The sequence below is a fragment of the Aptenodytes forsteri genome, unplaced genomic scaffold (assembly GCF_000699145.1).
Source record: "Aptenodytes forsteri isolate BGI_AS27 unplaced genomic scaffold, ASM69914v1 Scaffold55, whole genome shotgun sequence".
NCBI lineage: Eukaryota > Metazoa > Chordata > Aves > Sphenisciformes > Spheniscidae > Aptenodytes > Aptenodytes forsteri.
In genome coordinates, this window is record NW_008796063.1 from 8,543,926 (window position 1) to 8,563,874 (window position 19,949).

At 39.8% G+C, this 19,949-nt stretch overlaps 1 protein-coding gene across 1 annotated transcript; it reads right to left on the reverse strand.

Annotated features, from left to right (window-relative positions):
- Window positions 1–1,059: 1,059 nt before the first annotated feature.
- Window positions 1,060–19,203, reverse strand: SMURF1 (SMAD specific E3 ubiquitin protein ligase 1). Its single transcript, XM_009286573.1, has 18 exons — window positions 19,200–19,203; window positions 18,844–18,882; window positions 18,070–18,178; window positions 17,326–17,459; window positions 17,138–17,203; window positions 16,190–16,265; window positions 15,584–15,822; window positions 14,698–14,782; window positions 12,220–12,366; window positions 10,758–10,962; window positions 10,384–10,487; window positions 8,738–8,852; window positions 7,567–7,745; window positions 6,588–6,725; window positions 6,091–6,211; window positions 4,371–4,572; window positions 3,471–3,546; window positions 1,060–2,705 (listed from the first exon to the last, which is right to left on the reverse strand). The coding sequence occupies exons 1-18, from the start codon at window positions 19,201–19,203 to the stop codon at window positions 2,606–2,608; spliced, it is 2,139 nt and encodes a 712-aa protein (XP_009284848.1). The 3' UTR covers window positions 1,060–2,605.
- Between the last annotated feature and the right edge of the window lie 746 nt (window positions 19,204–19,949).

Consider the following 19,949-nt stretch of genomic DNA (forward strand, 5'->3'; position numbering starts at 1 on the left):
GCCTCGCTTTTCTTTCCTCCATCCACCCAACCAGCTTTAAGGCCTGCCTCAAACACACGTACAGAACAATACAAAAAAATGTCTTCATCGTCACTGGAGTGGCACAAAACTGCAAAGACAACACGATGGGAGAGGTGGTGCAGCTGTTTGAAAAGAGAACTGAAATAATTAAAAAGACAGTGCCCTATTCTCGTTACTGTCAGCACGGAGGAGGTACCTTGACACGGGCTTTTAGATACAGCAAAAAACAGACGGACTTTTCAAAACAACAATCCTTGCCTATTCTTACTTTGTGCATTCAATAAAACACCGACCTAGCAAAGACATTAGGAACTATCGTATGTCAACCGTGTCATTGACACAAAGCTACCCGACCTATAGATCTCCAAATCAAGGGCCTTTACCTTCACCTCGCTTGGTTTTTACTGAGCCAGCTGTGCTGCATGTAGAGCTTGCGTGACAGGATTTTCGTTAGTAGTGGGCTTTAGTATCTGGGTTTGGGTTTGTTTTTTTGTGTTTTGTTTTTTTTTTAAAACTCTTTTAGTGAAAAATCCACATGAGACTGCATGCAAAGCTTTTGGGCAATAATCCATTTTGCGTTTTTTTTTTTTTCCCCCCCCTGACTGGTTTATTGCACATTCAAACGTACTGAAAGGATTAAATACACTCTATGAACAGGTACGACTTCACAGCCATTTTGAAAAGCCAGGGCTGTGGGGATTCTGCTACTCAGCCCAAGACCGCGCAGATGCTTCTCTGCAGAAGGTTGCATTTCCTCTCTTTTCTGCAAAGGAGTCGCGTAGTTTCACTTACGTCCCAACAACCAGTACTGCAGAAACTGGTCCCCAAGTGCCAAAAGATTCCTACAGAACATGGGTCTAAATACGCCTCTCCTGTACAGCCTTGCAGGATGAGCATCTTTAGCCACCCCGTGCAAATCTCACAATATGGTACAGTTTTACACCTCCAATGCAATCCTTACTCCCAACAACAAATCACAAGAATTATGGTCAATGGAAAAAAGAAAACCACGAACAAACAAAACAGAGAAAGATGCCAGGGTTTTGACAAGTGTCTACTTTCTGTCCTATCACAGTTTAAAGCTATTATCAAATTCAATTAAAAAAAGACAAAATAGAAGTATTCCAGTAGACATCTTCTAAGAACGATTTCTTACCCACAGCTGAATTTCAATGCACTATTCCATAAACATAACATCTGTTAAATGTTTCAGAAATGAATCTCTCTAAAAATCAGGCTTGCCAAAGAAAAAAAATCCTATACAAGCAAGTCTGCTTTACTTAAGTTCAGACATGTTCGATAGACAACTGGGTCTTTCCGAAGCCGTGTTATTTGTTAAAATACTGTCTCATCTTGGTGTGCAAACTGGAAAAAATGTTAGTGATTCAGGTATTTGATTTGCTTTTGTTTCCCCTGGGAAGTCGTTTTAGCAATGTGTTAGAGAACAAACCTTGTAATATTAGTTTTAGATATTTGAAAAAATAGCCTTATATGGCTCTCTGGAGAAATTTTCATCCCTACAGAACTGAAGTCATAAATTCTTCCAATAGCTTTCCATAGCATTTAAAATGTACTCACTATATAGTTACCCTTTTACCTCAACCTCCAAATAAACCTTCCCCACGGCCAAAAACTTCAGAACAGAAGTCTGCTCTGTTAACTTAGCTTTTGGCGATTTCAATGCGAGTCGTAGAATTTGAAGTCACACAAACACATCTCGGGTAAAACAGTGGCACAGAAATCACAGCTTTGGGATTGAACAGATTTTTATCCCCTCTCTCCTCCTTACAAGGCTTCTCTGCAAGGTACTTATATCTGAACGAACTATGGAAAGTAATTCTGCAGGAGGAAATAATTGTTTTCATGTGCAAAACAATTAGATTTCAGCCAGGACGACCAAAAAGAAATCATACAATACCATTTAAGCTGTCCCAGATTCCTTCACTTTTCTCAAGGTGAGCCACAGCTTCCACTGGGAGCTTCCTGCTAAGGCAGAGCTTGGATTTCTTTACCTTTCAATTAAGTGTTCATATGGAGGTATTTTCTGCTAGAAGTTTACTTTTTAAACGGGTGTTTAAAATGTGCAATGCAAATTCCAGTGCCAGTCAGACACTCTGCACCCGCCGGACTCTACAAGGGCTCAAGCTTGATTTAAGACAAACTAACCAGGTACACCTACCAGTTGCAAGTCCTCAGCAAATCAAGCTCATTCTTAATTACACTTTGATTCTCCTATTAAAAAAACCCCACAGGTCACTGACCCTATCACAATATGTGTTACAAATCTAGCAGAATATCCTGTGTAACCAAAGCCAAATGCTGAACTTGGCTGTATTTCGTTTTACGGGGGATGGAAGAAGAGGGAAGGGGTTATTGTAACAAAGGGGAGAAAATAGAGTTGGAAACCACCAAAAGCCCCTACCCCCAACCCTCATCCACCAGCGGTGGAAGGGAAACAGCCCCATCTCTAAGTTGTCTAGAGTTCCGATGCTTCAGACAGCTTAGCAGGAAGTTCACAGCAAGCTTCTTCTAGCTTTTGATTTGGTGGTCCATGAGCTAGCATCTGTTTCCTTTGGTTGCTTTTTCACTCCACAGCAAACCCACATGTCTCTTCCACAGCTGTCAACAGCTTCTCATAAAGCTTCTCGTACGACTCATAAGGCGGAATGTCAATCCGGTTAAAGCTAGAGGTAAAATAACACATTGCAGCATATGAATCTAAAATATTTATTGGAAAAAAGAAATCCTACATCAGCTCCATATAGATAGAATTTGTAAAAATCAAAGAAAGCCTCAGCCACTTCAGTGGCCACAGGAGACAAGATAAAAGACAACTGTATTTCTGCAGCAGGAATGCACGACTTAACAGGGCAGCGTTTGGGAGGAGGCGGCAGGTGGCAGATGCAGGAGACTTGCAAAGAAAGCAAGACATCAGACAGGCCTACTCCCTGCTCTGCCTGCAGACGATCTGTGCCGCTGCTGAAATGATTTCCTGTCTCTGATAGAGTGAGACTTCCGTACAAGAGCTCAGCTCTGTGCCTATACTGCACCAAGAGCGCACTTTTCCTACGTTTTACATCTGAAAACTATTTGTTGTAATCCTGCATGAGGACTCATTGCTGTGACTCATTTCTCGGTGAATACTTTTGCTGAACACGTAGAAAGAAAAAAAAAAACCAAAAAACTTACAAACATCTCACTATCCAGAATAATCAACTCTGGGATAAACGAAAACCACAAATAGTATAGAAGACAAATCAAGCTTTAAGAAGGTAAGTCGATTATTTTGCTGGCTGCAGAGTACAGATATTTCCAAGCTAGCAAAGCACACTTGGGAGTCATCTATGCGTGTCACATGGCTAATCCATACCCAGGACAAACAGAGATGACTCCTTTAAACCAATACAAAGGGAAAGCGAGCGCTGACATGCAGAATGTTTTCATCTTACCAAGTATGGGCTTTTGGAAGGTTGTCTGTGTTTGCATCTATTAAATGGATGGTAAACAGCCTGGGTCCTGCAGCGCCTGTAGAACCTTACAGACAGACATCCTAGTTAATGCACTTCAACAAAACACCATTCACGCACACAGATTCTGCTACTTATAAAAAGGCAAGAGAGAAAATTACAGTTCCAGCTGCAAACATAAGTATGTCATAGGCTAAATCTGTAGATCAGATTTGCAGCTGATGAAGGGATGGCAGAAGCAATAGCGCTGTTCGTGACAATTAATTTGCAGACTAGTATTTTGGAAAGCTGCTAAGTTTTACGTTAACAAAGTTGCACCTTCAAAAATGAAAAGACTTAAGTGCAAGAAGGTTTTTCTTGTAAAACAGAACTATGTATTTTAATTTTGAACATCAGTTTACTGTCAGCCAACAGATGGAACGTTACCAGGAGAATCACAACAGCCTAAGAAACTGCTACCTTTTCTGATGACAAAAATTGCAGTTTTCAGGAACTTGTTTTAAAATCCAATGGTTTGTTGTCAAACAACGAAGAGAATACAATTTTAATGTGAAAAAATTGTTTGGTCAGCTCTATAATCATGCGCGTGCTTGCATGCAATTATTTTAACAGTCCGCAGAGTTGTAGGAGACTGATAAGCTAATATTGACACCAGTCGAAGTGCGATGACAGATTGACCAGCTTGTATCATTATCAGCAACAGCTAAAGTGTTCGCCATCAGCAGAGCTGCTGACAAATGAAAAACTGCTCTTGGGATCAAAAGTTTTTAAGTGCTTGAGTTATTCAGTAATACACTGATGTTCTACAAGGGGCTAGTAAATTCCAGACGATTTTTATCTCTTTCTCCCACCACAGATTAACTTGGCCTCCACATCAGTCACCTTGTAAAGCCTTGAAACCTTGAAGTGGGACACGCGTCGAACCCGTCACAAACTGCAGCAGCCTTGCCCTTCTTTCCTCATCAAATGTTTCCACTGCTTGCCAGAACCACTTCACAATATTGCTATCTGCCATGCAGTGCTTTAGACGTGTGTTTGACTTCCAGTCGTTCAGGTCTATCTTATCCAGGCCTCCTATGATTAGCTGTTAAAGGATTAGAAAATGCTTCAACATTCAGAGTAATTTCAGGTTTGCAGCTATAAAAACATACACCCAACCATTTCACGAAGCCTAGCATTCTTCACGCGCTTGAACCACCTTTTTGGTGCACGGCAACGCTCCAAAACAGTTTGGAACAGGCAGTAAATCTCTCCAGTTAAACTGCAATGAAACTGGCCAAGGAGTACATTTACCAGAACCAGAATTTTCACAAGAAACGAGAGTCAGAAGCCCATTTGAGACCTGCTTTGTTAAATCTATCCTACCTGAAAAGTACAGCATATCTTTAGGAGGGTACAGCACAGACTTGGAAGAAGGCATGCCATCTACTGCGCTACACAACATCATTGTCCTGAAGCAGGTTTGTCCTAGAGGTGCCGATACCGACTATGACAGAATCCTGCTTGGTTTATGGTAACATCCTAGTTGGTTTGTTGTTCCACAACAAACTACAGAAACTTTGCATCTGTTTTCTGATGTCGTTTGTGAGAGGCTCTGACTCAGACCAGACATACTACTTCAATCTCTTTTCCAGATGACACCAGGTTGCAAAATACTGTAAAAGGAAGTCACTGCTGGCCATGAATCTAACCACCTCCCCTGGCAACGACAAATAAACGGCATAGAGAAAACTTCATCCCTCAAAACAAAATGTGCGTCATATTCTAAATGTCCCATAATATTCCATATTGAGGATCACATTTCTGAGAGCAACCATTTAGCAGCTGCCTTTTTGTGCCACTGAGACAGCACCCACTTACACTCATTTACATTATTAGGACAGTTGTGACTGTTCTGATGCAGATAGTATTTAAATATTTAATGGATTTTTAATCTGCCTTTTCAAGCAGCTAGCAAATGGCATGCAATAACTTCACGGGATTAATCAGTATGCACGAACGACTAGCACGAAGGTAGTGCTTCCAATACCACAAATGGTCCATATTCCACAGGTTGCCTTATTTTTTTAAAAAGGCGAAAACAGAGGAAAAATTGCTCTAACAGGAATTATTTTAAGACGCAGCATTCTGCATCTCAGGAGTAAACGAGAAGACAAATTCATTTATTTTCTATATGCTCCACACTTCTATTTTAGTTCCTGTAAACCATGCCCTGCGTGAATACAGGAACAGCCATGCATGAAAACAGTTACTGAAGAAAACAAGTTCTGGGGTAGATAACACATTAGGTCTTGCCAACCATTCCTCAAACTTGCAGTACTCCCTCCTTGCTCAGACCACCTGCTTTAAGCATTAGTCCTTGGTTAGACAACACAGTGTATTTGTCTTTCCCTGTTTAAGTAGCCCTCTCAACAACGTTAACCCAAACAATGTCTAGAATAAACCAAAAGGAGTTTGGTTAAACAAATACACAGCTTTCTGGTACATAAATTGGAATAAGTTTTGTGGGTTTGTTGTTTGTTTGTTTGGTTTTTTTAAATCAGTGCTTGGTTGTAAATCAAACAAGTTACGAAACAATATTCCATGTGGATAAAACATATACCTCAAGTTCCTTCTGGTCAAAAGGCTTAAGGAGATGTTGAGGAATAAGTTCATTAAAACCTTTCTGCAGAGCCAGAAACTGTGCCTCTATTCCTCTCATAAATCGCCAGTTTACATACAACCTGGGGGAAAAAAGAAAAAGTCAGGGATGATGAGCTAGATAGGACCGGGCTTTTCATAGCAGAGCTGGAAAATGCTCGTTTTACCGAGGAGCTTGTTTTAATACATAAATTTTGTATTATGAAAGAAGTGCTTATCAGTTCCTTTTTCCATCAACAATTAATTACTGCACCACCAACAGAAAAACCAAAGTACAATTCACAGCTTCGTCTTCCCAGGTCTTACAATAGGGCATTGTGTGAAAACGCTCCGGTCATTTATGACTCAGGTATTTCCCCCCAAAATACTTATTTCACTAGTTTCACTATATAAAAAAATTAATCTGTTTACTACCTTCTTCCCATTACATTTGCAGGATCTATTTTTGTTCTGCAATACCTGACATATTCTTTCTTGTTCTCTTCTGTCACTGGAATATTCCTGCCATTTGGTTTGAGTTCATGCTGTAAAATCCGCCCAAAAGCATTGTGCTCCACACAAAAAGTATGGTCCAGAACTGGGGTGATATCGTTCTCTCTGACAATGGAAAGATAAAAGGTAAACCTAGTATTTTTGATATTTTGATAACTCTCAGCAGTGATACTGACAGTTTGTTATTTGAACACTTAGTCAGTCTTCAGGACAAACCCAGTAACTAACCATCTGCATTTCACACCACTAGAGTAATATTGCCACGGTCACCAATTTCCATGGAGCTTAATGCCTGTTGAAGAGCCTGACCAGGTATGAGTCACCCATCTAATTCTAGTAGTACTCACAATAATTAATTAAACCCTATATACACAAACGCACACACATATATATTCTATTTTTAGGTATATACACACACAGAGCAATAAACTATCTGCTGTCATTTATCAGCGTGAAGCACAGAAGAGATCGCATGCAGTGAATTTCAATGACATCAATAACTTCAAATACAAAGCAGAGTTGGAGAGTCCCAAAGCTACACCGAATGGTGGATTTTGTTCTGAACTGTAGTGTACAGAAGTCCAAGCTAATTCCATTTATTTCCTTTTCAATAAAAGTTGGTTCTCTCTTGAACCAGGCTGTACTTCCCCTCAGAACTCTGTCCTGAGTTTGCATTTTGATATTGTGATATTCTACCACACCCATGCAATGTTTAATAATTTAGTATCTGCTTTGCTGCAAGGAGAGCTAACAGAGTTTGCAATAAGAACTTTTCCTCAAGTACCTTGAGCTTTCCGACATAGAAACAGTAGTTTAATAATTTTGTACAGACCTCCCCCATTACAAGATTTTTGCAAACATTTTCTATAAAGCGTTATCTCACTACTGCCAACATACTCTACCCCATCTTCTCTACAGCAAGGCAATATATAAATACAGTACTTACAAGATCCAGACTAAACTTTTGTGTAATTCTGGGTCAACAGATTCCAGATCGGAGAGCTGAATGGGTTTACCCAGAAGCTGTTTGTAAAAGGGAACCGTGAAACCCCCATTGATATAGTGTCCATGGAACACAGCCAAACCCATTATCCGACCAACAAAATGGAAATAAGACAAATGGTCCTGCAGGGAGAGAGGAGGGAAAAAATCAGGCAGCGGGAAGACACTGACATCTTGTGGTTATATCTGCACCATCAGTTGTATGTTCAGTGCAAGTTATCTGCAGCCCTCTGGGTAAGAGGGGCCACCATTTTTCCTCATAACATAACCAAGAACAGAACCATTTAATGATTAAATGCCTCAAACAAGTCTCTGTGCATTACCCGGCTAATAAATTGGATACAAGTCCTCTAGACCTCTCAAAGGGCAAAACTCAGGAAAAGAAAATCCCCATGAAATCCCCAGAATCCAAGATACAACAATTCCAAATAAATTAGTTTGTCCTTTGTTTAACCGTCAAAATCGTTTTGCTCTTGAAGAAGCAGGCCACGTGCTTGTTTCCTTCATGTCTTTCATGTTGCTTATAAACTGACTTTTGAAAACTGAGGCATAAGTCCTACGGTTGAGATTCCTCCAATCTATCTCCCCCATCTCACAGAGCAAATGTCAGGAAATGTCACGTCAGGAAAAATTCCCCTGTACCAATACATAATTGCTGCTCTTTTTAGGGTCTGCATCAATACAATTCCTCCAGTGAGGAAAAAAAAAGCAAGCACAGCAGCTTGTTGAGAAAGGGCAAGCAAGGCATACAAGCCCCTAGAGTCATGGGATGAACGCTGCTTAGGATGCAATGCTGTTTACACAACCGCCTGCATTCACAGTGAAGATGAATTTCACCTTCGTGTATCTTCTCAGAATCATCGTGCATCCTGGTCAGTACTGAGGAGTCTCAAAGGAATCGGATACTTCTCAAAGAATACCTCCTCTCTCCTGTTTTACATTTCTGAACAAAATCCCTCTACTTCATACTGTATCAATATAAGACTCGTTAACACATTCTTATTCTGCTTTACCCTTCGTTTACACTCTTATTGTAGAGTGGAAGAACAGCTACAACAAAAAACTGCAGGGGACCTCTGTTAAAGTAGGTATGTCGCTTAGAAGTTAATACTTACAGGATTGATAGAAGAGTCTGGATTGATTTGCAGCATGTAAATATTATCTGTGGAGTACTGGAAGAGTCCATAATAGGGATTTAACATTTCATGGCACAGTAAATACAACCATTCTCTGCCAAAAAAAAAAAGTATTTTAGAAGGGTGCAACTTCCACTTAAGTTTCAGACAACACAATTATCGTGAATCATCAAACTAGCCATCAGTTATGAAAGGCTTATTTCAAAATTGGATCACATTGTACTGCCCTCCATTTGCAGACCAAAAAGGTACGCTTAAAAACCCATGAAGTGTCTTACTCCACTCACAGGCAGACTTGTTTTAGTTTAGAAGTACTGAAGGGATTAACATCAATTAGAGAAGCTATAGCAATCTGTTAAGACGCCATCAACAAATTGAGTCTGAACAAGACCCACTTCCAAAAAAACTTGACTTTGTACACAGTTCAGATATTTAGAGACTAAGAGATCCCCTCCTCTGCAACCTGTACAGTATAAAGAAATACTCAAAAAAATCTGTTGTTTAAAATCAGCTCAATCACTTTAGAAAAGTCTTTAGAAAAGCTGTTTTTCTGCAAATGCTTGATGACTAGAGAATCTCTGCTTTCAGCAGAGAGCCCAGAAGGGGCAGAGAGACCGAACACATTAAGGGAGGAGAGCTTAGGTAAATTCTCTCACCTCAGTAACAAATAAGGACTGGAATGGAACTAAAGCTATTTCTGACCTCCCAACTCACCATGACAAATACCCCTTTATTATTAAATTTGGACACCCATCCCAGGTCCAAAATATTCTGAGAGAACTATCAACTTTAATGCTTAGAAGTGGAGCAGTACTGATCTGAAAAGAGTCTGTTGCAGCAAATGGGCAATTATGAAAGCCATCAGGGCAACAGGATGTCAACAGCAGAGACACTCAAGGTTGCCTCGGGTAAGGCAGCTCAGAATGTTCCAACTTCTTTCCTTTGTCCAGCGATGGGTTACTGAAAGACACCTAAGTGGGTGGTGTAGCCTTTGTTTAGGATTAGTTCATCTCCACTCCTGCTCCAACAGATCAGAGGACTCTCCTGAATGTGGGAAAAGGAACCCCTGTTGTCTTGCAATCCTTTCACTGGAAATCAGACAGGTGTATTTAACAGAACCTCTACTGTGATTTGGATTTTACTTCAGAGTCTATATGCTTCTTGAAAGACCTCACAATTCGAGCTGATCACACTGTCATTTATGAAACTGGGGCCTGTTGCTGGGATCAGCACTTTCTGCAGTAAGATCAATAGCCTATCCTAGACAAGCCTTTCACACTCGCTGGGTAATGGTGATGAAAACAGACTACGTATAGGGAAGAGGGGAAACAAACACCTCAGTGTGGCATTAATTCCAGTAACGTTCCCAAATCCAAGGCAAACCAAATCATTTAGTACGAGCCTTTGACACCAGGAGGGCTGTGGGACAACTGTTAAATCACATGCTTCCACTTTCCAATCTACCATGAAACCAAGACTGAACCTACAACCACTACCTATAAACTAGATCACAAATAACTTAAATATACCATTAACAGATAATTTGAAAGGGAATTATATCAGCCACAGGTCACTTTAAAGACAATTTTACAGTTAAAAATGTCAGACAACCCCCCAAATCTCACCTTGCTACTCCTCCATAATCCAGGCCTTCCTCTCCTCGAAATTTCACCATAAGCCTCTTTTTCAAGTCCTTTGGCCTCATCTTCATTATCTGACGGTAGGATTCCTGTATGTGTATTTTTACAATTAGACATTTTATTTCCTTCCTATAATTAAGTCTACTAAGATGCATTACTGTAATACATAGATTGCTACTCAACTACGAAAAACCATTCTGTTAAAGTGCTAATCTGAAGCAAATTCCAGTGACAACTCTTAACACTTGGTGGTATTCACCACCTCTTTCGTGAAGCAGACTTGCTATAATCAAAGATCAGTTTTACTTAACTCTTGAGTTACAAAAGCTACTAATAGTAGTAAAAAGTCAATCAAATACCTCAAATATTTCCTCTCTGGATACTTCAATGCGGCAGTGACCAGCCTGCGGTTGCTGAAGAGAGAGCTCATGTCTAAGAACTTTCAACTTTTGTACCAAGTCTCTTTCATATCTTTGTGCTGGCAACTCCTCACCGTCTTCTAGTGACCCCTCATTTGGAGCTGGCAGAGGCTGCTGGCTGGGCTCTTTTAGCTGGCATTGATGGCTGTGAAAGTGGAAGCATAACAATAAGGAACATGTAAAACAATGATGGAAGAACTGAGTAAGCTTCTCTAAGAGGAACCTGGAGTGAACTGTATATTCAGCTGGGTAGCTTCTATAGCATCATTACCCTACATTGAGGGACATAAGGAATACAGATATCTACAATAAAGAGTTTCAGCATTTTTCAGCTCAGTTTTTATACGGCAACACATTGTGGAAGGCTGTGGAGCATGATCACTGCATGCTGACTGAGCAGTAATTAAAAAGTTTGCGTGGTATTTCTCCCATAGAGTGACAACTTTCAAGAGTGTAACATGAAAAGAGACCTCTAACGGAACAAACAACAGCTTTATAAATGGAACTATCTAACAACTGCAATGAATTTTATTCCAGCTCCATGCAAACTAAAGCTGGGGATTCTTGACACAGTAAAAGTACTGCATGTATAGTTATTAAAAGAGGAAGATGTACTTGTCCCAAATAGTTGCAGCTTCATACATTCAACTATCCTTATCTATCAGTGTTTTATTTGCATTGTGGAGCAATGATTTTTTAGATGCAGAGATTCCCCAGCTGGCTTCAAGCACAGACAACTCAGATCCAGGAAAAAGTCTGATCTTGGGCACAACGAGCACTGCCAGGCTGCTTCCAGGGTCAGTTCTGTAACAGTTCAGCTGCCTTTGCATGATGCAGAGCTTGAGCTTATTAAATCCTGCTAAACCCGAGCTGGCTGTGCACAGCACCAGGCAACCAGACTCCAGCTGGCTTTATATTCCTCTTGTCTGGAGCTCACAGGAGCACAAAGCCAGTTCAGGTCTAGCATAGCTAGCACAGAGCTAGAACTGCTAACCCAGGCAGGCATGAGCTGACTGCTGTGGAACTGCCTGGCAGATCCTCTACCCCACACCCCAGCGTTTCCAGAACTGCCTATTCACTCCAGCACAGCTTGGTGCAACTTTGTGGTGCAAGCTCAGAGATCAGTGCTGTGCCGAAATAAGCAAGCCCTCCCTTAAACTTGAGGACTGCAAAGCATAGTAAAAACATTTTTGAAGAGTCTCTGCAAAAAGCTTAGATAAAACCAGCACTGAGAACCGATGCTCTGACCCTGACTAGAGCGTTGGTTGCATCTGTTCCCCAATGTCGTTATCATGCAGTTTTTCAGCCCCTCATGGCTCCCAGACTGTATTAAAATTGGACAAAAATAAAAAGTTTAAGAATCCAAACTTGACATGAATTATTTAGCAGGCAAGGTTCTTACTTCATGATGTGATGTAGTCGTGGATCTGTGAATTGTGTGGTTCTGTTGTTATGATCTACAAAATATATTCTTCCTGAAACTGTACTTCTAACTTCCCAACCTGGAGGCAAAGGTCCTAGTTCATCACAATTCACACTGTTAAGGTCTCTAAGGAGAAAAGCAAACAAAATGTTAAAGCACTTCTGAAGTTAAGATGAAACCAATTCACATTCAGGGTAGAGGGGGGAATGAATTTGGTGCTCAGTGATTCCAGGCTATGAAAGTCTTAGGAAGGACAGAATAGCTATTTTAATGCTGTCTTTTTAGAATCCTCAATCTAAGCAGTGCAACTCCCTATGTATGCATGGTACATGGATAGAAAGGTAAATCAGCAAAACACCTTCTGTCTTTGAAAAGCTTTGAAAGTAACAAAGCCATACAGCTTAAAAGTAACTTCAATATGCAACATCATCATTTAGCTGATGACAGGGCTTCTGAGGGCTGTAAAAGGAGGAAGAGACATTTTTTCATAGCAAAAATTTCAAAGAAAAATTCCCATTAACACTAATGTGATCCACGTGCAGAAAACCAAACAATTAACCAAAGGCCTCTGCACCAACCACTGTCTCCAAACACCCAATAAGTTAAGAGGCTAAGGCAGCCAAGTACTAAGATCACCTATCACCTAAAAAAAAGAAATCACCTCTTTAATTAGACAAGGTTAGAATCCTAACTATTTGACTGATAAATCATTGAGAATAAGGCTTTACTAACACATTCACCCCCTTCATCCTAGATAAATTTTGGGTATCATTCTAAGTGCTGCTAAAGGTGGTCGCTCACTTTCAGGTAGTGGTTGAATTCAATACATAGGAGGTATTTACACCTAGAAAATTGAAAAGACTTATGCCCCAGCCACCTAATAGAGGAAAACACTAAGAGTGGCAAGAAAAGGAAGGAGGGAAACCTGAAGATTATTTTTAGACAGAAAAGCTATTGTTAAGTAAAATATTCTCTAGACAGCTGGCATGGATTCATCTTATTATCCAGGGTTGAAGACACCACTCTATGTATTTCCTTACCTAAATCTAACCATGCAGCATCACTATAAATGAGAAAACTGTGAGGCTTTAGAAAGGTAGAAACACTTTGTACACCAAAGGCTTCATCAGTGTCACAGTGTGTGTAAGTCAGCAGGAGATCCACAGGCAGACAGACGAGCCTTTGTTAGGCTCCTTAAAGAAGATTATGGTTGTAACCATTTGTTTCAATCAGCTGTGCATCTGAAAGTACTATAGAGATCTGATTACATCAAGTTTTAACCGACATCTGTGCTAAAAGCCAAGGTTAGGTTTTTGCACTGCAAGTTGGTAGTATGAAAGCCACCTTTAACTAAAACAAGAGTGACCTGTGACTCACAAGACACTGTTGTGTCCACTTACATTGCTGGTCCTGAAAACCTGGCTCTAAGATTTGTTGAGAGAAGCAGCAATACCTTTCATTAGGCCAACCAGCATCACTTGAAGAAGGGACAAGGCTTTGGGCACGCAAGCCTGACACGAGTGACATGAACGAATGAGCATTGTCATTTCTTCTTCCAGCGATACCAGCTAATCTAACATCAGCTATTTTCTCTCTCTCAACTTTATTTTTCATATCCTTCCATATACTGTGGTTTTATCAACACTTTTGCCTACACTATTTTATATCATTTTTCTAATATCCTGTATCTCATTCATGTATTATCCAGCCAGTGCAGGAGCTGAAGTTACAAACTTAGTGTTTCACTCTTGAATCTGGTGTGCAGGTGGTCCAGAGAAACAGCCCAGATTCAGAGCTCCTCAAGGAAGAGCGCCAGACCTTAGTCACAAAGACCTGGATTAACTGCAGGTTAAGGTTTAAAGAGGCTTTACTAAATTAATCATGTGGAGGATTCAAATTTTCTAGCTGCAAATCATTGGTCTAAAGCATAAAAAACCCCAACACCACTTCAAGTTTAAAGGTGACAAGTAATCCCTGCTTCAGTTATACTTAAGTGAGCACTATTAGAGCAAAAGTTACAAGTTCAATATTCAAGAAACAACGGCTTTAAGTAGTTACTTTTTTCCTTCAATTTGCAGTCCAAACTGTTTTCATACAAAAAAAAAAAGATTAGGCAAGATTCAGAAATCTGTAGCTTCACCAAAAAACAGTCACATTGACATCTTAGGAAGAATTTGTCAAACGGGAGTTCCTGAAGGACTACATATTTTTTCCCTTTTGTTTTACATGATTCACAAGTAGATAATTCTTTCTTTCAAAAAGAACACAATCTTTAACGTTTGGTGAAAAGGTAACTAGAAAGATCCAAAATTATTCCTCTGCTCATAAAGCTCTCCCTCTAAATTTAGACAGGCCATTTCATAGATTTTTGCTCTTAAAGATTCAGCTTACTGCCATGCACCCTTCCCCCTCCAAAAAAACCCCAAACACCTTGACTTTGTAACTATAAATACATACCTTGGTATCCTAGGGTCATGCCATGTGCTAACTCCAGTCTGCGTGTGCAAAAAATAAACCTGTCCCTGTACCGTTGTTCTTTGTTCTATGAAAAGGGAAGTAAGATTATTCTTAATTACAAATCTGAAAAAATCAGAATAAGCAGTTTGTTCAAAGCCATTAGCATATTATCTTTCTGTCAGAGCTAGGAGAAAGTACTTGAGCCATCCCACCTGATCTCTTGCAGCATGGACTGTTTTGTCCTTAAACACTGTCTTTGCAAACTTACTTGACTACACATTTCAGTGTTCTTTTTGAAACACACAAATCCATGCACCAGTATGTTTTAGTTTGCAGTTTTATTTTTAGGTTTTGAGACAACCAAAACCCCCAAACTGGATTTCTTTACTCCTAGATTCGGTGTGCTCTTTTCCGAGATTTAAATTCTCCTTAATCTTATCCTCCCTAATCTTCTGTACTACTGGCTTCTTTGTTGCTTTTATATTTTCCTGATCTTTTCTCAAACGTGGGCTCAAACCTACACAACATGCCAAGGGGGAAGGAAAAAATAGCATTACTGCTCCAGTTTAAAGAGCTCTTTACATTCGTTCTCCCTAGATACACAGCCAAGATTAGCAGTGAATTTTCTGTAACAGCATCATACCACAACCTCATGTTTAATTTACCATCAACCCCTCAGTGTATCCTGGCATAGCCAACTGCTAATTAGCCAATCTCAAACTCCCACCCGCACTGCTTAGTTCCTTTTCCAAAATGCAGACCATTAGATACACGTGGATGCTGCATGTTTTAACAGGTAAACCATATCTATGTATTAAAATGGGAGAATTTTTCTCTGAAGTCTTTTGAAAAAAACTTCAGTTTTATAGTTCTGGAAAACTCTTACCGTAGCCTTCTGGTAGGTCAGGCGACTGGTGACCATGTGGTCTGTTCTGAGGTGTCTGTACGTGACCTCTGACTTCAGGGGTCCGAAGTCGCTGTGCCTGAAGCCTCTGATCTTGACTGGGGGACTCTACGAAGCGACAGTTGCCTCCGCCAGCAGCCCCCGTAGTGTCTGTATACGGTGCTGGTTCCTCCATAAAACAGCTCAGCGGCCTTCCCGGTCCGGAATCTTCATAAACCGTTCTGAAAATGGGGAAACTTCAAGAGTTTCCATCACAGAGAAGCGAATGCGGAAATAACGGTTTCTCTCTCTCGCGCGCTCCATTACTTCAAGTAGTGCAACTTTTAACCCAAGATATGCCACTTTTGTAATGTTTTTATACCCCAAATTTATCATGGATGTGCCAGAAGCACTGGTAACAAAAAATATCAAGTCCTACCCAGCTTAGCTTACTTTCTTCAATTAAGTATTCATCTATAACCTTATTACCTGGTACATATTCCCAGACAATATCTTAGTCACACTGATGTTTACTATTTCTAGTGTTAATTATATTCTTTCCACATATAAACCATTTTTCTAAATAAGTGTAAAGAAAACAATCCTTACCCTTCATTCTCCAAAAGCCCTCTACAGTCTACTACAGAACCTCCTGTGCCTATTCTGTCCCGTGCCTGTAAACTGACTGGAATAAAAAAACCAAACACAAGTTAATAATAAAAGAACAACAAGTTCCCTTAAAAACAACATAAAGCCAAACAACCCCCAATTATACAGGGTAAAATATTAAGGAAAGCTATAGCCTACACACGAGAGCACACCACTTACCAAAACTCCTTCTATAACCCTAAAGCATTACTGATTTTTTAAAAGTGGAGAAGAGAAACCAGAGGCATCACCACATCAAAACTTAAACCGAGTCTATTTCTGTAAATAGCAAACATGTCCGGTTTTACATCTGTGTTTCATGACGATCCAGAAAGGTAAGCTGGAAAGAAATTACTCACCACTAGATGTCATCATTACGGTGAGAATTTGGGTTTTGCCAAATATATTTATATATCAATGAAAAGCTTGAGTCGGGTTGGGGGCAGCAAAACGTGGTAAGATGGGGTAAATTAGCCGTAAAACTAGCACTGCCTTGTTGAAATTTGGAAATGCGTTACATGAGTCAAAGGTATTAAAACAGCAATTTGCAAAATTTCTTTTAACTCCTCCAGATGCTCTTTTCCACAATAAGATTCTCTTTGCCCGTCACCTTGGTTCAAATGCAGTGTTTCACAGTAACATTTACCCTTCCAGAGCTGCATTAGAAACCTTGCCAGATGCATTCCTTCTTTTTAATATTGTTTCCCATTATCAACTGAGAGAAAACAAACTCCTACATAGGAGTACAATGAAAATTTTCAGTTTATGTAATTTAATCCCATGGAAGTCAGAAGAAACAACCCAGAAAAGGCACAGAAGCAATAATGACTACAGGTTTCTTTTTTAACACATTTGTCCATACAGTATATTTACCTAAGAAGATGAAAGTTTAGCTGAGAGTATTCTTACCCACTATTTGGCCTCGTACAGCATCGGTATCTGTGGGATTTAGTTTGCATAGATCCAAACGCTGGTCTGCAAATGAGAATAGGAAAGATCAACAAAACACTGTGCGAGGGGGGGGGGGAGATATTATTCACTACTCAGATACAAGGCACCGAAGGTTCCTGATTGCACCAGGTGGGAATTGCTCTTACATCCAGTATCTTTTAGCCTGCTGATGGCATTGGAGAGGAGTCGGACACACCCCAGGAAGCCAGCTCCCTGTTTCTTGTGGATTTTTTTATGGTTCCATACACTGATGGTTATGGAATCTGTCTTCCCAACATATCTGGAAAAATACATATTGGAAGAGTAATTTTACAAAAAAGAACCTCTTTTTACTCCACAGAATTTATGCTTTATTTGGTACAAATTCCGATACATTTTAGTGCATTGGTCATACTGCTTCATTATAAATACAGAAGTGCTTAAGCCTGAAATGGTGTTGTTAATGAATTACTGCACTATGATTTCACACAGCACGTTAAATTGATATTGCTGCAGCATGAATTTAACTACAGACAGCCTCATTAAAAGCTATGCAACAAGCCGATTAACGTACAAAACTTTAAAATTTATGTTTCTAATAATTTGAAGAAAATAAATCACTACAACAAGGACAATCTTTTGTAAAGGCTGGACTGCACTGCTCCAGTAGAGCTTACTCTAAGCAGTTGTGCAGTGCAGCTGACACACAAATATTTCCAAATTCAAATGCCTAAAAGCAAAGTACCACTCCTTTATTAACAGGTAATCTCTTGTTGCAAAAAATCAGTCCTCCTCAGCAAATGTGACTCTTCTTGCTAACGCACAATGAAGTTGCAGTGCCAACCCTTGCATTCCATTTACTAGATAAATCTCTGGAATATTGTTTACTTATGACCTTAGAAGCAACTCACAGGTCGTAATGCTGGTTCCATTTGGGGTCCAATGTGTTCTTCACAGTGTCAGTTGAATGGCACTGACCTGACCCATCAACAACTATTTTTGCAAATGGGTCAGGAAGTCCTGCGGAAGGGAAAAGGTGCTATTAAACATAGTACTTGTTGTTTTGTTTCTTCCCAGATAATGCTATCATGAGCTTCTGCTTGTTCACCCCCAAGAACGGAAAGTTGCCATTCTCCTAAAACTATTTTAGTAAATCCAAAATAGAGAACTGAGTTCCTAATTAGATAACGTACTTGTGTCATATAGATTGATATCTGCCGTAAGTTGTGAAAGTTCTTAGAAAACAAAAGGTTAAACGTGCTTAATTTAACAGTGCATACCCACACATACTGATAAGTAGGCATTTTTATTCAGTCCTTAACATAATACTGAGACTGCAGCACGGATATTTCACTCGTACCCTTGGCACGCTTTACAAATAGAGCCGTCTTTGAGATGGATGCTCTTGGTACCCCCCCACAGAACTGTAAGCAGCAACCTGCTTGTGGTCTCATTAGCCAGACTTTCAACTAGAATTTGAGAGTCCTCACTCTTTCCAATCCTAGAGTCTATGCTAGCTAAATACAATTCAGGGTAACGCCTACTCATGTAGTAATGCAATGTTACTGCAAGAATGGAACCACAGAACAAGTGACATACATAGATGAGACACGACAGTAATGCACAATCTACAAATAAATCTGATTAATCAAGAGCAGAAAGTTATACAATTAGGGCATACTTACTGAAGAAATCTTTCTTTGCAAGATTCTTGGCACATAATACTGCAAAACAAAATATCAGATAAAGAAATCTTAAAACCATAAAAAAAACCCCAAACACTTTCCGGCAATCATACCAGCTACAATACTACCTGAGCGTAATTCACAAAAAACCACCTAAATATTAAATGTAAGCATTGGTTTATCAGTGATTGGAATATGTATTTACATAAAGAAAAAAATTCATTTCTTTTGTTCTATTGTTAAAATATATAGAAGAGTTAATGAAAGTCCCTTTCAGTTAAGGCCTCCTAATTTTCTGCACTGCATGTTTATACAAATGCTAAACCAGAATTCCATTGTGTTCTTTCAGAACGCACCCATTTTAGAACAAGGACTAAGCAGTTTCTGAACCAAGAATGGTTCTGGGACTCCTGGAGGAGACCTCTAAGTCCCATCAAATGTAGTGCAAACTCCTGCTCTTTGCACACAAAAGGTACGTGATACATCATAAACCAAAACAGGTGTGCTACAGCAGCATAAGCAGTTTGCAAATACAAAAAGGTTTTGTGGTAAGTATGACAGGACCTCACTCAGGAGAAAAAAAGATATAGTGATAAAAAATTGCATCGATGTGTTTTCCCTTGAAAGGGCCACAGATGAGACATCATTTCCCTCTCTCCAATTCTACTAAATAGCACAGTAGTTTAAGCAAAAATTAGATCAGGAAACTCGCATCAATCTCCATTTCTACTAAGCCCATTACCAGCTACAAGCCTAATTTTGCTTTTCAATAAGGACTGCTCAGTACAATCTCAGCAATCCAAGTTGTTCAGTATCCATTAAACTCATAACAGGCCAGGAAAAGTAATTACAGAGCCAAAGATGAAAATATTAGAGCTCTAACTTACCTAAAACTAGGATCCAAGAGAGGAAGATAACTATAAAAGACCTAACTATTTTTGAGGTAGTCTCTTTTCCACCCAGTTCTGATCTTTCAGCATGAGAATGAATGCTCAGAAGATACTCAAATGGCCATTTCCCCTGGTACGGACCCCTTCTCATCTCTCTTCACCTTGCTCCTGACTTACACTCGGTCTCACCTTAACTTTATATTGGGGAAAGTGAAG

What these genes read in the sequence shown, in the direction of transcription:
- SMURF1 (XM_009286573.1), bottom strand. An exon ending in TGACCTACCAGAAGGCTACG is followed by an intron (nt 14,783 to 15,583) that starts GTAAGAGTTTTC and finishes CCCTTTTCATAG; the next exon opens with AACAAAGAACAACGGTACAG. An exon ending in CGACTACATCACATCATGAA is followed by an intron (nt 10,963 to 12,219) that starts GTAAGAACCTTG and finishes CCACTTTCACAG; the next exon opens with CCATCAATGCCAGCTAAAAG.